General features: G+C 49.8%; 1 protein-coding gene across 2 annotated transcripts in view; it reads right to left on the bottom strand.

Annotated features, from left to right (window-relative positions):
- Positions 1-9,521: 9,521 nt before the first annotated feature.
- KLHDC10 (kelch domain containing 10) overlaps positions 9,522-15,118 on the bottom strand; it is a 53,979-nt gene continuing 48,382 nt past the window's right edge. For both annotated transcript variants that reach the window (XM_066262297.1, XM_066262298.1), the window contains one exon: positions 9,522-14,582. In XM_066262297.1, the coding sequence (XP_066118394.1) occupies positions 14,373-14,582 (210 nt within the window). In that variant the 3' untranslated portion in view covers positions 9,522-14,372. The remainder of the gene's footprint in view (positions 14,583-15,118) is intronic.

Raw genomic sequence — 15,118 nt, 5'->3', positions numbered from 1 at the left:
TTATTGAGAATACTTTTAGCTATGTAAGTTATCATTCTGTCCTGAGCCAGTGTTTTATCTAAAACAATGTTCTGTTATTGTTGTTTTTGAGAAAATAATATAGAAATGAGTAAACTGGCTATATACGAACAATGGAATGTTAGTTGGTGAAAAAATAAAAAAGAGCTGTGAGGCTGTGGAAAGACACGGAGGAGCTATAAATGCACATTATCATTAAATGAAAGAAACCTATCTGAGAAGGAGACATACCATGTGATATCAACTCTATGACCTTCTACAACAGAAAAGGCCCAACTATGAAGACAGTAAAAAAAAAAAACAACAGTGGTGGTCCTGGCCAGTTGGCTCAGTGGTACAGCATTGGCCCAGCATGTGGAAGTTCCAGGTTAGATTCTTGGCCAGGGCACACAGGAGAAGCACCCATCTGCTTCTCCACCCTTCCCTCTCTCCTTCCTCCCTGTCTCTCTTCCCCTCCCGCAGCCAAGGCTCCACTGGAGCAAAGTTGGCCCAGGCGCTGGGGATGGCTCCATGGCCTCCGCCTCAGGCACTAGGGCTCTGGCTGCAAAGGAGCAGCACCCCAGATGGGCAGAGCATCACCCTCTGGTGGGCATGCCAGGTGGATCCTGGGCGGGTACATGCAGGAGTCTGACTGCCTCCCTGCTTCTAACTTTGGAAAAATACAAAAATACAAAAAAAAAAAAAAAAATCAGTGGCTGCCAACCTGGCCTGTGGTGGCACAGTGAATAAGGTGGTGTTGACCTGGAATGCTGAGGTCACCAGTTCGAAACCCCAGGCTTGCCTGGTCAAAGGTGCATAGAAGCAACTACTATGAGTTGATGCTTCCTGCTCCCCCATCTTCTCTCTCTCATCTCTCTAAATCAATAAAATCTTTTTTTAAAACCTGCCTGCCAGAGGTAGAGGGAGGGAAGGTGAATAGGAAGGATTTTTAGGGCTGTGAAAATACTCTGATCTAATGGTGGCTACCGGTCCTTATACATTCGTCCAGACCCACAGAATCTATACCACTGAGAGTGAACCCTAATGTGAACCATGGACTAGGAGTGAGGATGATGTGTTTACATAGATTCGTTGACTATAACAAATGGACCATGCTCGTGCCTGATGTTTACAATGGGAAGGCTGTGCCTGTGTGGGGCGGGAGGTATATGGGAAATCTCTGTCCCTCTTCTCAACTTTGCTGGCAACCTAAAACTGCTCGAAAAAATATATAAAGTTTTTAAAGAACACAAAAAATACAGGAACATTAAAAAATGACACCCTTTGGGCACCTGAAATCTGCATAGTTTTGTTAACCAGTCACACCCCAAGAAATTCCATTTTAAAAAAGGGGGAAAAAATGACACCCATGTCTCCACAATGCCCACCTGAATTCGTTTTCCAGGTCAGCCATAAGGAAGTACCACAAACTAGGTGGCCTAAAAAGCAGAAACTGACTGTCACACAGCTCTGGAAGCTAGAACACCGAGCTCCAGGTGGAGGCAGAGGTGGTTCCTCCTGAGGGTCTGAGGGAGCCTACACACCTGTCTCCTAGCTCCCGTGGCTTCTGGCAAGCTTCGGTGTTCCTTGGCTTCTAGAAGCATCACTCCAATCTCTGCCTTCATGTTCACATGCAGTTCTGAGGGGAATCACATTTCCCCATTTTAAAATGACACCAAATTGGATCAGCAACCACCTTAATAACCTCATTTTAATTTGATTACCTCTGCAAAGACCCTCTCTCTGAGTAATGTCACATTCTGAGGAACTAGGGGTTAAGACTGCAACATCTTTTTCTTTTTTCTTTTGCAGAGGACACAAGACACCAAGGATACAGCCTTGCCCCAACATGTGGCAGCTGATTGAGTGCTGTGTTGCCATGACACCCTTCAGACTGTTTATAGCCCTGCCCGGCTGCCTTTACCCCATCCTGGGGCATTCACAGGTAATTTCACAAGCGGGCTGCAACTCACACCTGGCTCTCATCAGAGCAGCCTGTCAACACGCAGCGTGGCTAGACACATTTCCCAGGTGTTGCAGGGCAACGCAACACGTGGCGGGTCAGCCGTCATTCAGCAGGGCATACAAGCCTCCACACGTCACGACGTGGGCACTCACAGAGCTTTCGGCACCCCCCCCCCTTATTATTGTGTCTGTGCGACAGAACCCACGCCAGACATTCCATGGGGTAACTCTCTCGAGATCTATTGCCCAAAACATACTGTCTGACATAGCCATTTTTATACCTTTTAGAGTTCCTTTTTGCATTGCTGACTCCAAAAAAGCTAATTAATTATTTTAGACATCACTATTAAATTGACACAGTGATTAATCTGATAATCCTTTTTATGAAATTACCTCTGAAATGCTAACTTTTCATCTTTTGAAACTCACTGTGTAAATTACAATGACGATTACATTGTACCGCGTTTGGCTCTGTAAATCCTAATGGCAGAGTTTTTTGGTGGGGTTTTTGTTGTTGTTGTTGCTGTTTTGCCAAAAGCAATAAAAGCTGTCCCAAATTTATCAGGTCAATCAGGAAAGAGGCAGGCAGGCAGGAAATTGAAGGTGACTCACGCTGCAAGTGGGAGTTTTGACTGACTGACAGATTGCTGGAACCTGCTGGTGCTGATTAGTTACAGGGACGTGACGCCAATGAGAGGAACAGCAGTAGTCTCAGGAAACAGAGGACACGCCGAGCCCCTGTTGCAAGTGCCAAGCTCCCTGGGAGAAGAGCCCCTCCCCACCACCCTCCTCACATCTCCCGCCTCCCCCCCATGCCCTGGCAGCAACTCACTTGGTAGCAGAGACCTCCCAGTGAGTCCTATGTGGGTTCAAAGTCCACAGAGTGTTGCCTCATAGTCACCCACCCTGAGCAATCCCCAAAATCCTCAGCATGGGTAGGGGTCGGGTAGGAGCACATCTTGGCTATCGACTTCCAGCCCTGCTTCACCCAGTGGGCCGATTCCTGGACCTCAGGGTGACTTCAGTCCCTCCAATCATGCCATCAAGGCTGTCACATGAAAGGGGTCTTAACTGAAGCCTGCTAGGGATACCAAGCGTCCATCCCTCCACCCCCCCATCCCTCCACACCTCCATCCGCTCGCCCATCTATCCATCCATCCATCTATCCACCCACCCATCCATTCACCCACCCTTCCATCCATGCATGCATCCATCCAGCAATGTATATAGGGCACCTCCTCTGTACAAGGCTCTGTTCTAGGCTCTGGGAAAACAGACAAAATAAACACACGACAGACAATTCTGGCCCTTGTGGCATTTTCATCCTAATAGAGGAAGTCAGACAATAAACAAGAATAAATTCTGAAATGGTGCTCCTCTCTTTTAGGAAGAGGAAAGGGAGTGTTGGGGTGGGGGAGTATACGATTTACACAGAGGGATCAGAGAAGACCACACCTACTCACTTCATCTTTGTGCCAGCTCTGTCTCATTGAAAAAAATGACACTTGAATAAAGAACTAAAGGAGGTGAGAGAGCGAGCCAAGTGCATACTGGAGGAAGAGCCCTCCAGACAGTGCCAAGGCCCTGACATGGCAGCTCGCCTGACTGCTGATGGAACAGCAAAGAAGTGCTATGTTTTGAACAGAGTGAGCCAAGACACTGGCAGGAGTTCAGGTCAGAGACGTTCGGAATCCGGGGGCCATGAACTTGGCATTTCTGGGTGTTCTGCACGGAAAACGTGCATCTGTCTGCCTTGTTCTGTCCACCCTGGCGCTCCCTCTCACCCCTGCCCCACCGGTTCTGTCCTGAAAGAGTCTCCCTGGCAGGGCAGACCGCAGCATCTGTGGGCTGCTGGCCCTGTCGCCCCACCGCCAGGATTCTCTATAGGGCCTGGGAAGGAAGCACACCTCCTTCCACCTTCCCACTTAGCATTGTTGCTGCTGCTGCTGCCTCTCTGGGGTGAGGATGTCCGGGTTCTTTCTGTTCCACTGGAGCAGGACTTCTATCAACAACCGCCCTGTCCTGGGATTTCACCCATCCCTGTGCACACAGGTGACAAAGAGAGAGAGGAAGGCTCCTCCTGGGAGCGGCTAGGCCACTGTTGTGTTGTGTGACAAACAGGAGCCTTGAACCCAGAAGAGGTTTCTGATGTCCTCACATTGTTTCTGAGAGAAGACCCCAGTGTGTGACAAGGCTCGGGTCAGCTGGAGAGGAGCATGGTGAAAATATTGTCCTTGTCCCCTGGAGGGATGTGGGGGTCGACCCTCTACAACCGCACACCCATAATCCAATGCAGAATTTCCTCTGTTTTCCCACCACACTCGCGCCTCCAGCAAAACGATGACTTTTCCAGAGTCATGATGCCACATTGAGGTGTCAGCCTTCCGGGGGCCTAGACGAGGGACAGGGAGAGCCCAAGAGGCCTGCTGAGCTGCCCCACAGAAGTGTTTGCTGGAAAGGGACAGCCAGGTGTGAATTTGGGAGGGTGAGAATTCTGGCATCTGTCTTCTGTTCCCAGGGTGTGAGTGGATAGCTGTCACAGGAGTATCCCCAGCTGTCCTGCTCATCTGCCATTCCACTGAGGGTGCCTGACTCCCCCCCCCCCCCGGCCCATGTAGAGTTCCAGAAACCCCCCACCCTGTGCACCGAGCAGGGGCCTGCCTTCCTGTTGTTTTTCTAGCGAGCCTTTTCTTCCCCCCGAAGTCACACTGACATCTGAGAGCCCGTCGGCTGCCCTCTGGGTTGCCATGGAAACTGAGCATTCTTTCCCTTCTCCCTCTCTCTGTTTACCTTGGTCAGGGACTGCGGCAAAAACCAGCCTGTCGCTGAAGCAGGGAGGGCGGTGGGCGGGGGGCGGGGGGGGGGGTGGAGGAGGGAAACCAGCCACTCTAAACCAGATCATTCCGGTTCAGAGTGGCTCTCCCCGCTCCGGCCTGAGTGCCTCTCGAGCTAGGCGTGGTGGGCTGCAGAGGGAGGGTTAGTCTGGAGGTGACTCCGGCCGGCCAGCCCCCCCGCCCCTCCCCACCCCCATCCCCAGTTCCCCATCAGCCGTCTTCCTCCCCGCCGGTGCTGGATGTTAACAAGCCTTTGTGGTGCTGCCCCAGGCTTGGGCCTCTGCTCCGAGTTGGGCAGTTGCTCGCTACACAAGGGTGCCCTGCTGAGGGTGCGGAGCGATGGGGGCAGAAATCCAGCCCCGCTCTGGGCGCTGGCCCACCGCCACGCCCCCTAACCGAGGGGCCGGCCCCTCCCCAGCCTTCCCGGCGGCCGGAGGGGTCGCTTTGCGCTGTGTCCCACTGCTCTCAGAATAAAAGCCAAACTGCCTGCCAGACCTTCCCCGTCGGCCCCGCCTGCCTCTGCGGCCCTCCCCTCCCAGGTCTCCTCCCCCCGGTTTCCCGGGCTCCTGCCACATGGCTCCTTCCCCTTCCAGAAGACAACAGGAGTTTCTGGAAAGTTCTAGTCCGTGATGTAGTAACATCCTCCCTCATGTGCTTTCTAGCATCTCGTGCACCTTTCCTGCCCCGCACCCCACCCCGTGGAAGCTCCCTGAGAGCAGGGCCGTAACCCGCCGAGTCCCCGCACGGGGCCAGCGCGTCCCAGGGGCCCAGTTGGTAACTGGCCCAGCGCACCTGGGGCAGGTGCAGCCCGGCGGGCGGCCGAGCCCCGGAGTCGGGTGCGGTCGCCCCCTCCTGGCGGAGTTCGAGCGGCCCCTGTTCCCCGCTAGGGGGCGACAGAGAAGCCACCCGCCAGCCTTAGCGGCGCCCGATGCGAGCGCAAGCACCGGGCCATCTTGCCGCCTTGGGAGAACTTCACTCCGACTGCCCAGCTATGGACGCAGCGGGCGGCCCGGCCCGGCCCGATACGGCGAAGCGGAGGGCGAGGGCGGCTGGCGGCGGGGTCTCACTTCCGGAGGGGAGGGGGCGCCTCGGGGACCCCTTGTACTTCGCGGCTGTAGCCTCAGTGCCATCACTCCCCACACACACCCCTCCTGGATCCGATACTCCCAGCCTGGGGGGATGCGCTTCTCCAGACACCCTTCGAGGTCTTCTGGGCCTTTCTGTTAACGACTGGCTGCCTGCAGCTAGGCCTGCCTGGAGGGTGACATTTCTTAAGAAGGAAACCCGCCCTGGCCGGTTGGCTCAGCGGTAGAGCGTCGGCCTAGCGTGCGGAGGACCCGGGTTCGATTCCCGGCCAGGGCACACAGGAGAAGCGCCCATTTGCTTCTCCACCCCTCCGCCGCGCTTTCCTCTCTGTCTCTCTCGTCCCCTCCCGCAGCCAAGGCTCCATAGGAGCAAAGATGGCCCGGGCGCTGGGGATGGCTCTGTGGCCTCTGCCCCAGGCACTAGAGTGGCTCTGGTCGCAACATGGCGACGCCCAGGATGGGCAGAGCATCGCCCCCTGGTGGGCAGAGCATCACCCCCTGGTGGGCAAAGCGTCGCCCCTGGTGGGCGTGCCGGGTGGATCCCGGTCGGGCGCATGCGGGAGTCTGTCTGACTGTCTCTCCCTGTTTCCAGCTTCAGAAAAATGAAAGAAAAAAAAAAAAAAAAAGAAGGAAACCCTTCCGCATTGCAGGCAGGGCCCCCCTTTTCTGACCTTTGTAGATCAGGGGGACCCCCTTGACAAACCATTGAACTTGGCTTGCCTTGGCTTTCCAATCTGTGAAATGGGGGTAAGACCTCCTGGCTTAACATTCCAACACTGGTTTGCCAAAGAGAAAATGAACCATGAAAATGCTTGGCTGACATGCAGGGAGGCGGTGGTAGGTTCTGCGATCATGGTGAGATCAAGCAGGGCTGGAGTTCCCTGGTGCACTCATCGGGTACAGGCGACTCTGAGCAACCTCCAGGGGCAACATTCTTAGGGATCACATCTTTGCAGATGGCAAGTCTGGCCTCTTAGTTTGAAGGAAGTCTGGGCAGTGCAGGGGGAGCAAGGGGCAGGTGTTGCCAGCCTGAACCGCGATCTGACCATGGCTGTTTCAGGGCATACGACCTTTTCCTCCAGGGTGAGGCTTAAGGAGAAAGCAAGACCCCAGATGCCTGATTTGCTGCCGGCAGAGCAAATAAGTTCGCTCCTTTATCGTGGCATGGGGGAGATTTTCAAAACACCCTTGGAAGCCACCTCAGCTCCAATAGCCAGACAGCTTTAGGTGGAAGACTCAAGAAGGATGGATTGACCCCCCTTTAAGGGGACAGACTGGATGACAGCTGCTTTCTCTTCTTTTTACGTAGATGCCATTTTCAATACTGCTCTGAAGTTCCTGGCCTGCTGTGAGCTCCTGAAATACCAAGTGGCCAGAGGTCCCACCTGTCTCTGTCCTTCTCATAATCCTGGTGTGGGCCTGAGCAGGGCCTGGCATCTTCCTTCTTACAGAAGCTGCTGAGGCCTTCCCATGGAACAGACTGCTGGAGACCAGCCTGGACACACTTTGTGTTTGAGAATCCAAGCATTTGCAACCTCAAGGCCAGACCCCAAGGCCGGTGCAGGTTGGATGGATTTGCTGGGCCCGCTCTGGATGTCACACAGAAACCCTCTACCTCCTCCTATCTCGCTGTGTTTATGAAATAAAAAATACTTCTGCCTTGGAGTAATGTTCTTTCTTAATTTTGTGAATGGGTGAGATAGTGAGGAATAGGCTCTGGGTGACAGGATAAAAATCACACTTAAACTTTGAGAGAGTGTATATTTTTTTAAATTCCCTTGCTCCCTGCACTTTTTATCCCTACTACTAGCTTCCAAGATCGGCTTTTAAATCAAAGATTCCTAAATACCAGTCAGGCTACAACTGAATGAAAAAATTAAAACTAGGAATATTCCCACCCCATCCTTTGTATCATCCAATCATTTCCAATCTGACTCGTTTGGAAGGGACCCGGATTAATAGAATTCCGAAGAACAAAACTGAAAGTTGTGAGGGTTCTGTTTTGTAAAGGGGCAAACAAAATCTAGGAACATCCTTAAAGCAACTGCAGTCCCTGCCGCGGTCCATCCTCCCTCCCCACCCTTCTCACTGCTGTGAGCTCTCGGGGGCTGTTTTTTTGGATACCTACCTTTACACCGCTAATTACTATGTTTTGCTGGTTATTGCTTCAATTTGAGACTTCCCACTTATTACCTTCCTGCTGTGGAAGATGAGGATTGAGCTCACATCATTCTACCTCCCCTGCCTCATCCTCTTATGTTTAACTTCTTCACTGGTTTGCTCTGTAACTTTAAGTCAATATCTCACCTTTATTTCCTGTGCCATCGCCTACAGAGAACATTCCAAGCACGTCGCACATATCTATTCATAAGCCACACAGTAACGTCAAGAGACAGGTTACTATTACCGGCCCTATTTTAGGGAAAAAGGTAAGGCCATTTTACTATTATTTTCATAGTTTTCCAAGGAGAGGCAGTAAACATGGGGGCCAGTCTGCCATCTTTACAGAATTCTAACAGAACAAGGATCAGGAAGCATTCACTCTGGCCTTTGCTCTGTTTTCCTGCTGAGTAACTAAGTGTGACAGTGACAAGTAAGGGTAGCAAGGTCTCTTGGTCGTCTCGGCCAGCACCAGGCAGTTGCTCAGTTGTGGGTGTGGATTCCCAAATGCCATAAACCAGCTAAGAAAGAATCAACCAAGCAGGTTGTTAAAATAATTTACCTACTAACACAGAATATTTCAGCTTGGGACCCAGGAATCTGTATTTTTAACAAGCATGCCTCATGGTTGGGAGCCCAATGGGTCCCAAGTGGGCCGGTGGCTGGCCTTGTTCTATCACACACCCCATTTTCAGCACTCTTGCTCAGAGCCTGCGTTCCTGTGTCCTTCACTAAGGAATGGCCTAGCTTTTGCAATAGGATCAACGATTTTAATACCAAGATCAAGGTGAAGAGCTAATTAGCTCCAGTCCAATCTCAGTGCTACTGCTCACGTATGATGCCCACTGTAATGCTCCAAGCCTTTGGTCATAGTCACAGAACGTCGGGTCTGAAAGGGACATCTGCTTGGGACATAAGAAACTGGGGGAAAGCCCTGCTGGGAGAAGGGACCCTATTAGAGGGTGAGCAATGCAGAGCAGAGGTTTTGCAGAGGGAAGCATGTGGGAGGCCAAAGCCAGAAGCAGGAACCGTGGTTCCATCTCCAGAGGACCCCTGCAGAGGGCTCAGCTCCTCCTGGGCTTTCTCCTTGAATCATAGTCGTGACTCCGTATATAAAGGTTCATGTTTCCTTTTCAGTTCTCTGTGGCTCCTCCAACCCTTCAGAAAAGTGTCGACACATCCATACAAACTTGTCTCATGGTAGCTTGGGGAATATATGGGTTGGGGTAGTAAAAAGGAGTGTGACCTGCCCCACAGTCACCAGGGTTCTGTTGAGGGACTACTGTGTGTCCAGGAGTTCCAGACAGTAAGCAGAGAGGAGCCCACAGCAGGTGGGAGTGGAAGGTGGATGACCCACAGATACTATAGAGAAAAGTGGACCAAGGTGAGGTGATCAAGCAGGTGGTGGAGGTGGGTGGAACTGGTGCCTGGTCACACAGGTGAGCTCACATGCACACAAAGCACCACCAGACAATCGAGGTAGCCTTGGGCCAAATTTGGGTAAGATTTATTGATCAGATTGTTTTAGAAAACCAACAGCAAAACACTGACAAGGTACATAAATACAGATTGGACATTTGAGGGTAAATTCACTATATTTCCTACCTGCTTGTGGGAAGCCAGGTAAGGTGAAGAAGCTGTCCTGATCATACGGCATGCACACCAGACGGCAAAAGGACTTCCACACTACTGAACAGGACTGTGGCAATAGTTTTATAGTAAGGCAAGCATCATGTGTGGCCCAAGCATGCCCTGTACAAAGAGCCAAGCCCAGGCTCACCCTCGGAGACTGCGTGTGAGAAAGAGTTCCTCTCCTTGCCTAGGTTCTTCCAGAAAATTCTCAGTGGCAGGTGCCTTTACAGGGAGATGCCCGGCACTGTCCCCACTCAGACTCTGCACAAGAAGGTCAGCGTGTGTCTGATGCCTCTTTATATTCTAGATGTATAACTAGTACAACAGCGATTACTAAGCTCGGTGAAGCTGCCTCTGACTCACCCTGTACACTGACTAAGCAGGATCTTTAAAAACTTCTAAAAAGTGAAAAAAAAATTGTTTTAACATGAAAATTACACTAAAGAGATGGCACCACTTTTAACGCCCAACTCAGAATTTCTTTTCATAACACCAAACAAGAGAGGAAGCTGCTTCCCACCAAATTGACCTCAGAAGGGAAACGCCATTGCTGGGCATGAGCTGCTGGCGACGCGGGCGGAGATGACAGAACCCTCTTGAGCCAACCTCAGGCCCTGCCAATGCTCCAGAGTCCCGAGGCATTTTGAAAACCAAAGCCATTTAAGCAAATGATGACAGTTTTGGGAGCTTATGATCACAAGACTGTGAACCCTCGTTCCCTGGAGCTCAATGCCAGAACATGAAGAATAAGGACGATGGCTTTTGTGCTACATCAGAGTGCTGACAGGTAGGCAATTCAGTGACCCGGGCCACATTCTGGACATCTGTAAGACCACTGAAAGACAAAGTGGCTGTACAGAATTAAGACAGCACAGTCCTCAAGGATAACTCAACCTTTCCTACATGCCAAGCAATATGGCTGGAAAAGGTATTTCCAAAAGAAAAGGTAAGGCTCCTGCAGGAACAGTGGGAAAGCAAGTGTCTGGCAAGAGCCAAAACAGTGTGTTCAAATGATGGGTGTTCCTCTGCACACTTTTCTCTTACAGGTGCTAAGAGTTCTTTGGTGGTTACAGGACCGACAGCCTAGAACCTAGGGCAGGGAACTGTGCCAAAGCAGAGGAGTGAAGAGTAACCAACGCACAATGACCACCGGTGGGTCCTAATATCAGCATTCAACAGCGGTCAGCAGGTTGGCAAGTTACAGCTAATCAGGCTGCTTATACGTCTACTGATTTCTAACCCTTCCCGCGATTCTTCCTTTTTCATTTCTATCTACTCATCAGCCCCACCCACTGAAAAGGAGGTGCTTATGGGAAAGGGGTGGGACAGAAAAACTACACGTGAATCATTGATTGAAAAATCGAAACATTGATTATCTACGGATTTCAATGGTCTGTGCTTTACTCTTGCTACTCTGGGTAACCAGAGGTCACTGTTCTATACCTTTTGCTTAGAAGTGTTAGTGTTTATTATATTTTTAAATCTAGCTGTGTAATAGACATGGACAGTTTACAGCAAAGTTTTACATCATGTCACGAGGGCCCTGAAGAGAGAAGGCTCTGCCAGTGGAAAAGGTTTCAGTTTGGCCCCTGCAAGAACAGTTAAAATTTCAATCTATTCTATACTGTTTTATAGATTTTTCCAGGATGCGGAAAACTTTATTAAATTAAGAAAACATGATTCCTTTACTTAAAAGTATGACATTCACAGATAAATTAGTATATACACAGGAGAACTGATAGTATTAAATATTAGGTTTTAATTCTCCATGTAGGAGACTCTCACAGATGAGACTTCCTTGTTCCTGGGCAAAGACATGTAGGCAGATATGCAGACATGAGATAGTACAAAGATGGCTGGGGAGAGTCTCAACTCTACCAAGCCCAAGGATTGGAGTAAGAAAATACGGACTTGAAAACCCAGCTTCACCAAAAGTTGGCTTAAGCCAGCTGATCACATCTCAAATTGTGGGTATAGTTTGACTATAAAGTAATGAGCTGGCTTCCCCAAGACAGATACAAGAAAGTCATCTCCCTGCTCTCTCGTCATACCCTATATATAATCTGTATATATCCACATGTGTCTCTTCTATTGCACTTAAAGGTACAGGCCTGCAGCAAGATGGCTGGGAGCACCTGAGAGAGGCTTACTCTTTCCTAACTCAAGTAACAGGTGTTGGGAATTCAGAGTTTAAAGTTAAAGAATAACTTTAAAAGCTGGTGACAGGTACACTAAGATGCCTGGTGACCCCTTCTGTAAAACCCTGGCCATCTCCACTGATGCTGTCACACACACAGTGTCTTATTTGGCATCCAGGACATGTGCATAATGTGTAGCTCTATAGCACTCAGAGTTGCTCATACATCATTTTCACTAGTGTTATGTTAAAAGAAGATGCTTTAGACCAAAGATATGTCCTTTTATGAAGATGTCACACACAAGGTCTTGGATGTCAGGCCTCCAAAGTCTGCCTCAAAGAAGACCGCCCTCAGAAACCTTTGAAAGGGATGCTAGCAAGTGTGGCTTGAACCAGACTCTCCTTCTCGCTCTCCGGTGTGAGAGAGTCAGAGACCTCCTCGTATCCTAAGAACCGTGGAGGGATAAGTGCAGGGGCTGAGCATTCAGTCTTTGGTCCCTGTGTTAACCCATGACCGGAATCCTGTCACCACCCGTGACAGCATGGCTTGTTTAATTCTGAATAGCTTTCCCCAGGACTTGGAGGCCCGCAGCCAACCTTAGTTTTGAACTAATGGGGCTGCTCAGACTGACTTGGTCTGGAGAGAGCTCAGCATTGGAACAAGCCTTGCGCTGGGTGGGAAGTTAGATGCGAAACCGCCCGGTCATGGCACGATGGGAGTGAGACCTCTAGAGGAGTTGCTCCTTTTCCTGCCTCTCCCCATACCTCCCTTCACCCTAAAAAGTCCCAAACTTACAGACAAGTAGTTATTACAAGACCTTGCCAAACACAGGCTCCATGAACTCAACCCACCACGGATGGGATGTTATAATAAGGCCCACAAGTTAGGAGTTCAAGTCTAGAGGCCACAGTTTTCTCTTCCCTAAAACTGAACAGCAGATGGTAACTTTTTTAGCTATAACTTAAAGGTGATTTTAAATCCACACATGAGCTAACGATATCCCTTCTGAGGTGAAGGAAAAAAGAATACTTTTAAAAAGCTAAGTGAAAAAGAGGCACTTAAAGGAAAAACGTGTCCGAAATCTTCCATCCGAGTCGCCTGTTGTGAGGTAACCGCGGGGACGACCAGCACGGTGTGCCTCTAGCACCTGTCGTACACCTGAGGCCTTCCGAGCGCTCGTGTCTCGCCGACGGCTGGACTTAGCAGCCTGATGGCACAGCGAGGGAGAATTCAGGTCACTTCTTTTTTAGAATTAAAAACACCACCAAACAAACCAGAACTGAAATTCATGCTGAAAGCGAAGGATCCTCAGTCTCACTCCTTCCTCATGCTCGTTTTGAAAACGATGCTTAGCTCCTCAGGAAGGAGGACCTGAGGTTTGCCCCCACTACCAGACAGTTATTCACAGCACCATGCACATTAAATCAGACAGAAAAGGAGGAGATAAGCTAAGAGAAAAACCAAGGGCCAACTGGCTTTCTAGAGATCAAACCCATTGCCTAAGAAAATGGCAGGTGCACGGCCCCGAGTTAGAAAAGAAACAGGTTCTGGAGGGTGACAGTTGAAGCTCACAGCCCAGAATAGACGCCCTCCCGGCCCTGCTCTGCTCTGGCCTCTCATGAGCTTACATTTATGTCCCTCCCACAGCATCTGGGCCACATGGTTAATGTCAACACTTCCCCATGAAGAAGTGAGATGTCAAAGAGATACTTTAAGCCATTACTAAGCACAGGCAAATTTTAAAACTGCTCAAATGAAGAACTTTGATCACCATAAGTTTCTTGATTTGAAACATGCCTGGTGTCATAATTTCTAAGAGCAACAATAAACAGCATGAGGACGACACACATGAGTCTTGTGACAAGCCAACTCTAAGTATTGCTGGCACCATAGGGTGAGAAAGAAAATCACTAATCAGGAGCTGCTGAGCTGCTTAAATTTCCCCCAAAGTCAAAACTTAGGTTTGAGGATCCATGCAGCAAGATGTCGCCCACTGCTGCCATTAGAACCAGCCACTCAGATGTATCGTGGAAAAGAGTTAAGTTAAACATCTAGCTTTATACATACAACTTGCAAGATTCTCAAGGTTAGCCTTCTTGTCCATCCCTAAAACATCTTATTGTTGCAGGATTTAAATTTTTTAAATTTTATTTTTGTTTTCATTGAGAATGTTGCTTTAATTTATAGAGCATTGGCTGACATGATCATATGGGCAATGTCCCGTTAAAAAATCTTTATCTTATCTTGATTCATAATAGTAAGAAGGTCCTTTCAGACTTTCCCTCAATTCCATCAAGGAAGAAGAGGGGTGAGGGTGTGTGTGCGTGTGCGTGTGCGCGCACACATGCACGCTGGGGCAGGGCGGAGAGGAGTGGAGAAGCATGGGGGAGGTGAGTGTACCATAAACTGAAACCAATGCACGGAAAGGCATCTGATGTATTTTCTGAATAAGGCCTTGATCAGGGTAACCAATCCTCTCTGTAGCACACTCTACACTGCCCATAAATAATGAAGTCTCTTTAAATTAACATTTCCAGTATCAACCAACAGTCCAGACAGCCTCATTTCAAGCGCTCGATGAGTCCCTGTGTGAGTCCAAGGTGCAGGAGCTGTGTCCGGGAGAGGCTGGCCAGGTTGGGGAACGCGGCGAGCAGCTTCTCCCATGCCAGTTCCAGCAGGCTGGGCACCACCAGCCAGATCTTGAACAGCGACCCCGTCCGCTTGTTCTCGTGGATGTTCACCACCCCTCCGTGGATGTACATGCAGCCGGCCTGCGAGCAAATGAGGTCAGAGAGGCTCAGTTCAAACGGGACAGAAATGGAGCCAAAGGCTGAAGAGTCAGCAAAAAGAATTATAGTGGGCTGAACTGAGATGAGACAAAATCAAAAATTTCTCAATGATCCCAACATCATGCAGGGATGAAGGCTGGTTTAAATAATGAATGAGTTTGCAAGGGAAAAACTATACATTTTTTTACTTCAACAAACATTAAGGTATCCATAGTGCCCAAAACTGAGAACACAGAGATGAAAGGCAAAGTCTTTGCACTCAAAAACTTGTAGCCTCTTCAGTAACATGGCATCACGGGGAAATCGACTCCACCCTCCCGGAAGCTCCCTGATGCCACTGTCGGGGCATGGCTGCTGCTCGAACTCCCTGCTGCATCCGTGCTGCTCCCTTTCACCAGTGGAGGACGTGGCTTCTGCTCTCTACTCAGAAGAGCTAGCTTTGGAAGAACATTTTATAAACACATTCTTACTGTGAGGTTTGCTAATCTCTCTAAAAGAATTTCCTTAGCATCTGCAAC

Source organism: Saccopteryx bilineata, chromosome 2, assembly GCF_036850765.1.
Source record: "Saccopteryx bilineata isolate mSacBil1 chromosome 2, mSacBil1_pri_phased_curated, whole genome shotgun sequence".
Lineage (NCBI taxonomy): Eukaryota > Metazoa > Chordata > Mammalia > Chiroptera > Emballonuridae > Saccopteryx > Saccopteryx bilineata.
The sequence above is the reverse complement of the archived record's forward strand: the minus strand, read 5'-3'. Positions and strand labels throughout refer to the sequence as shown.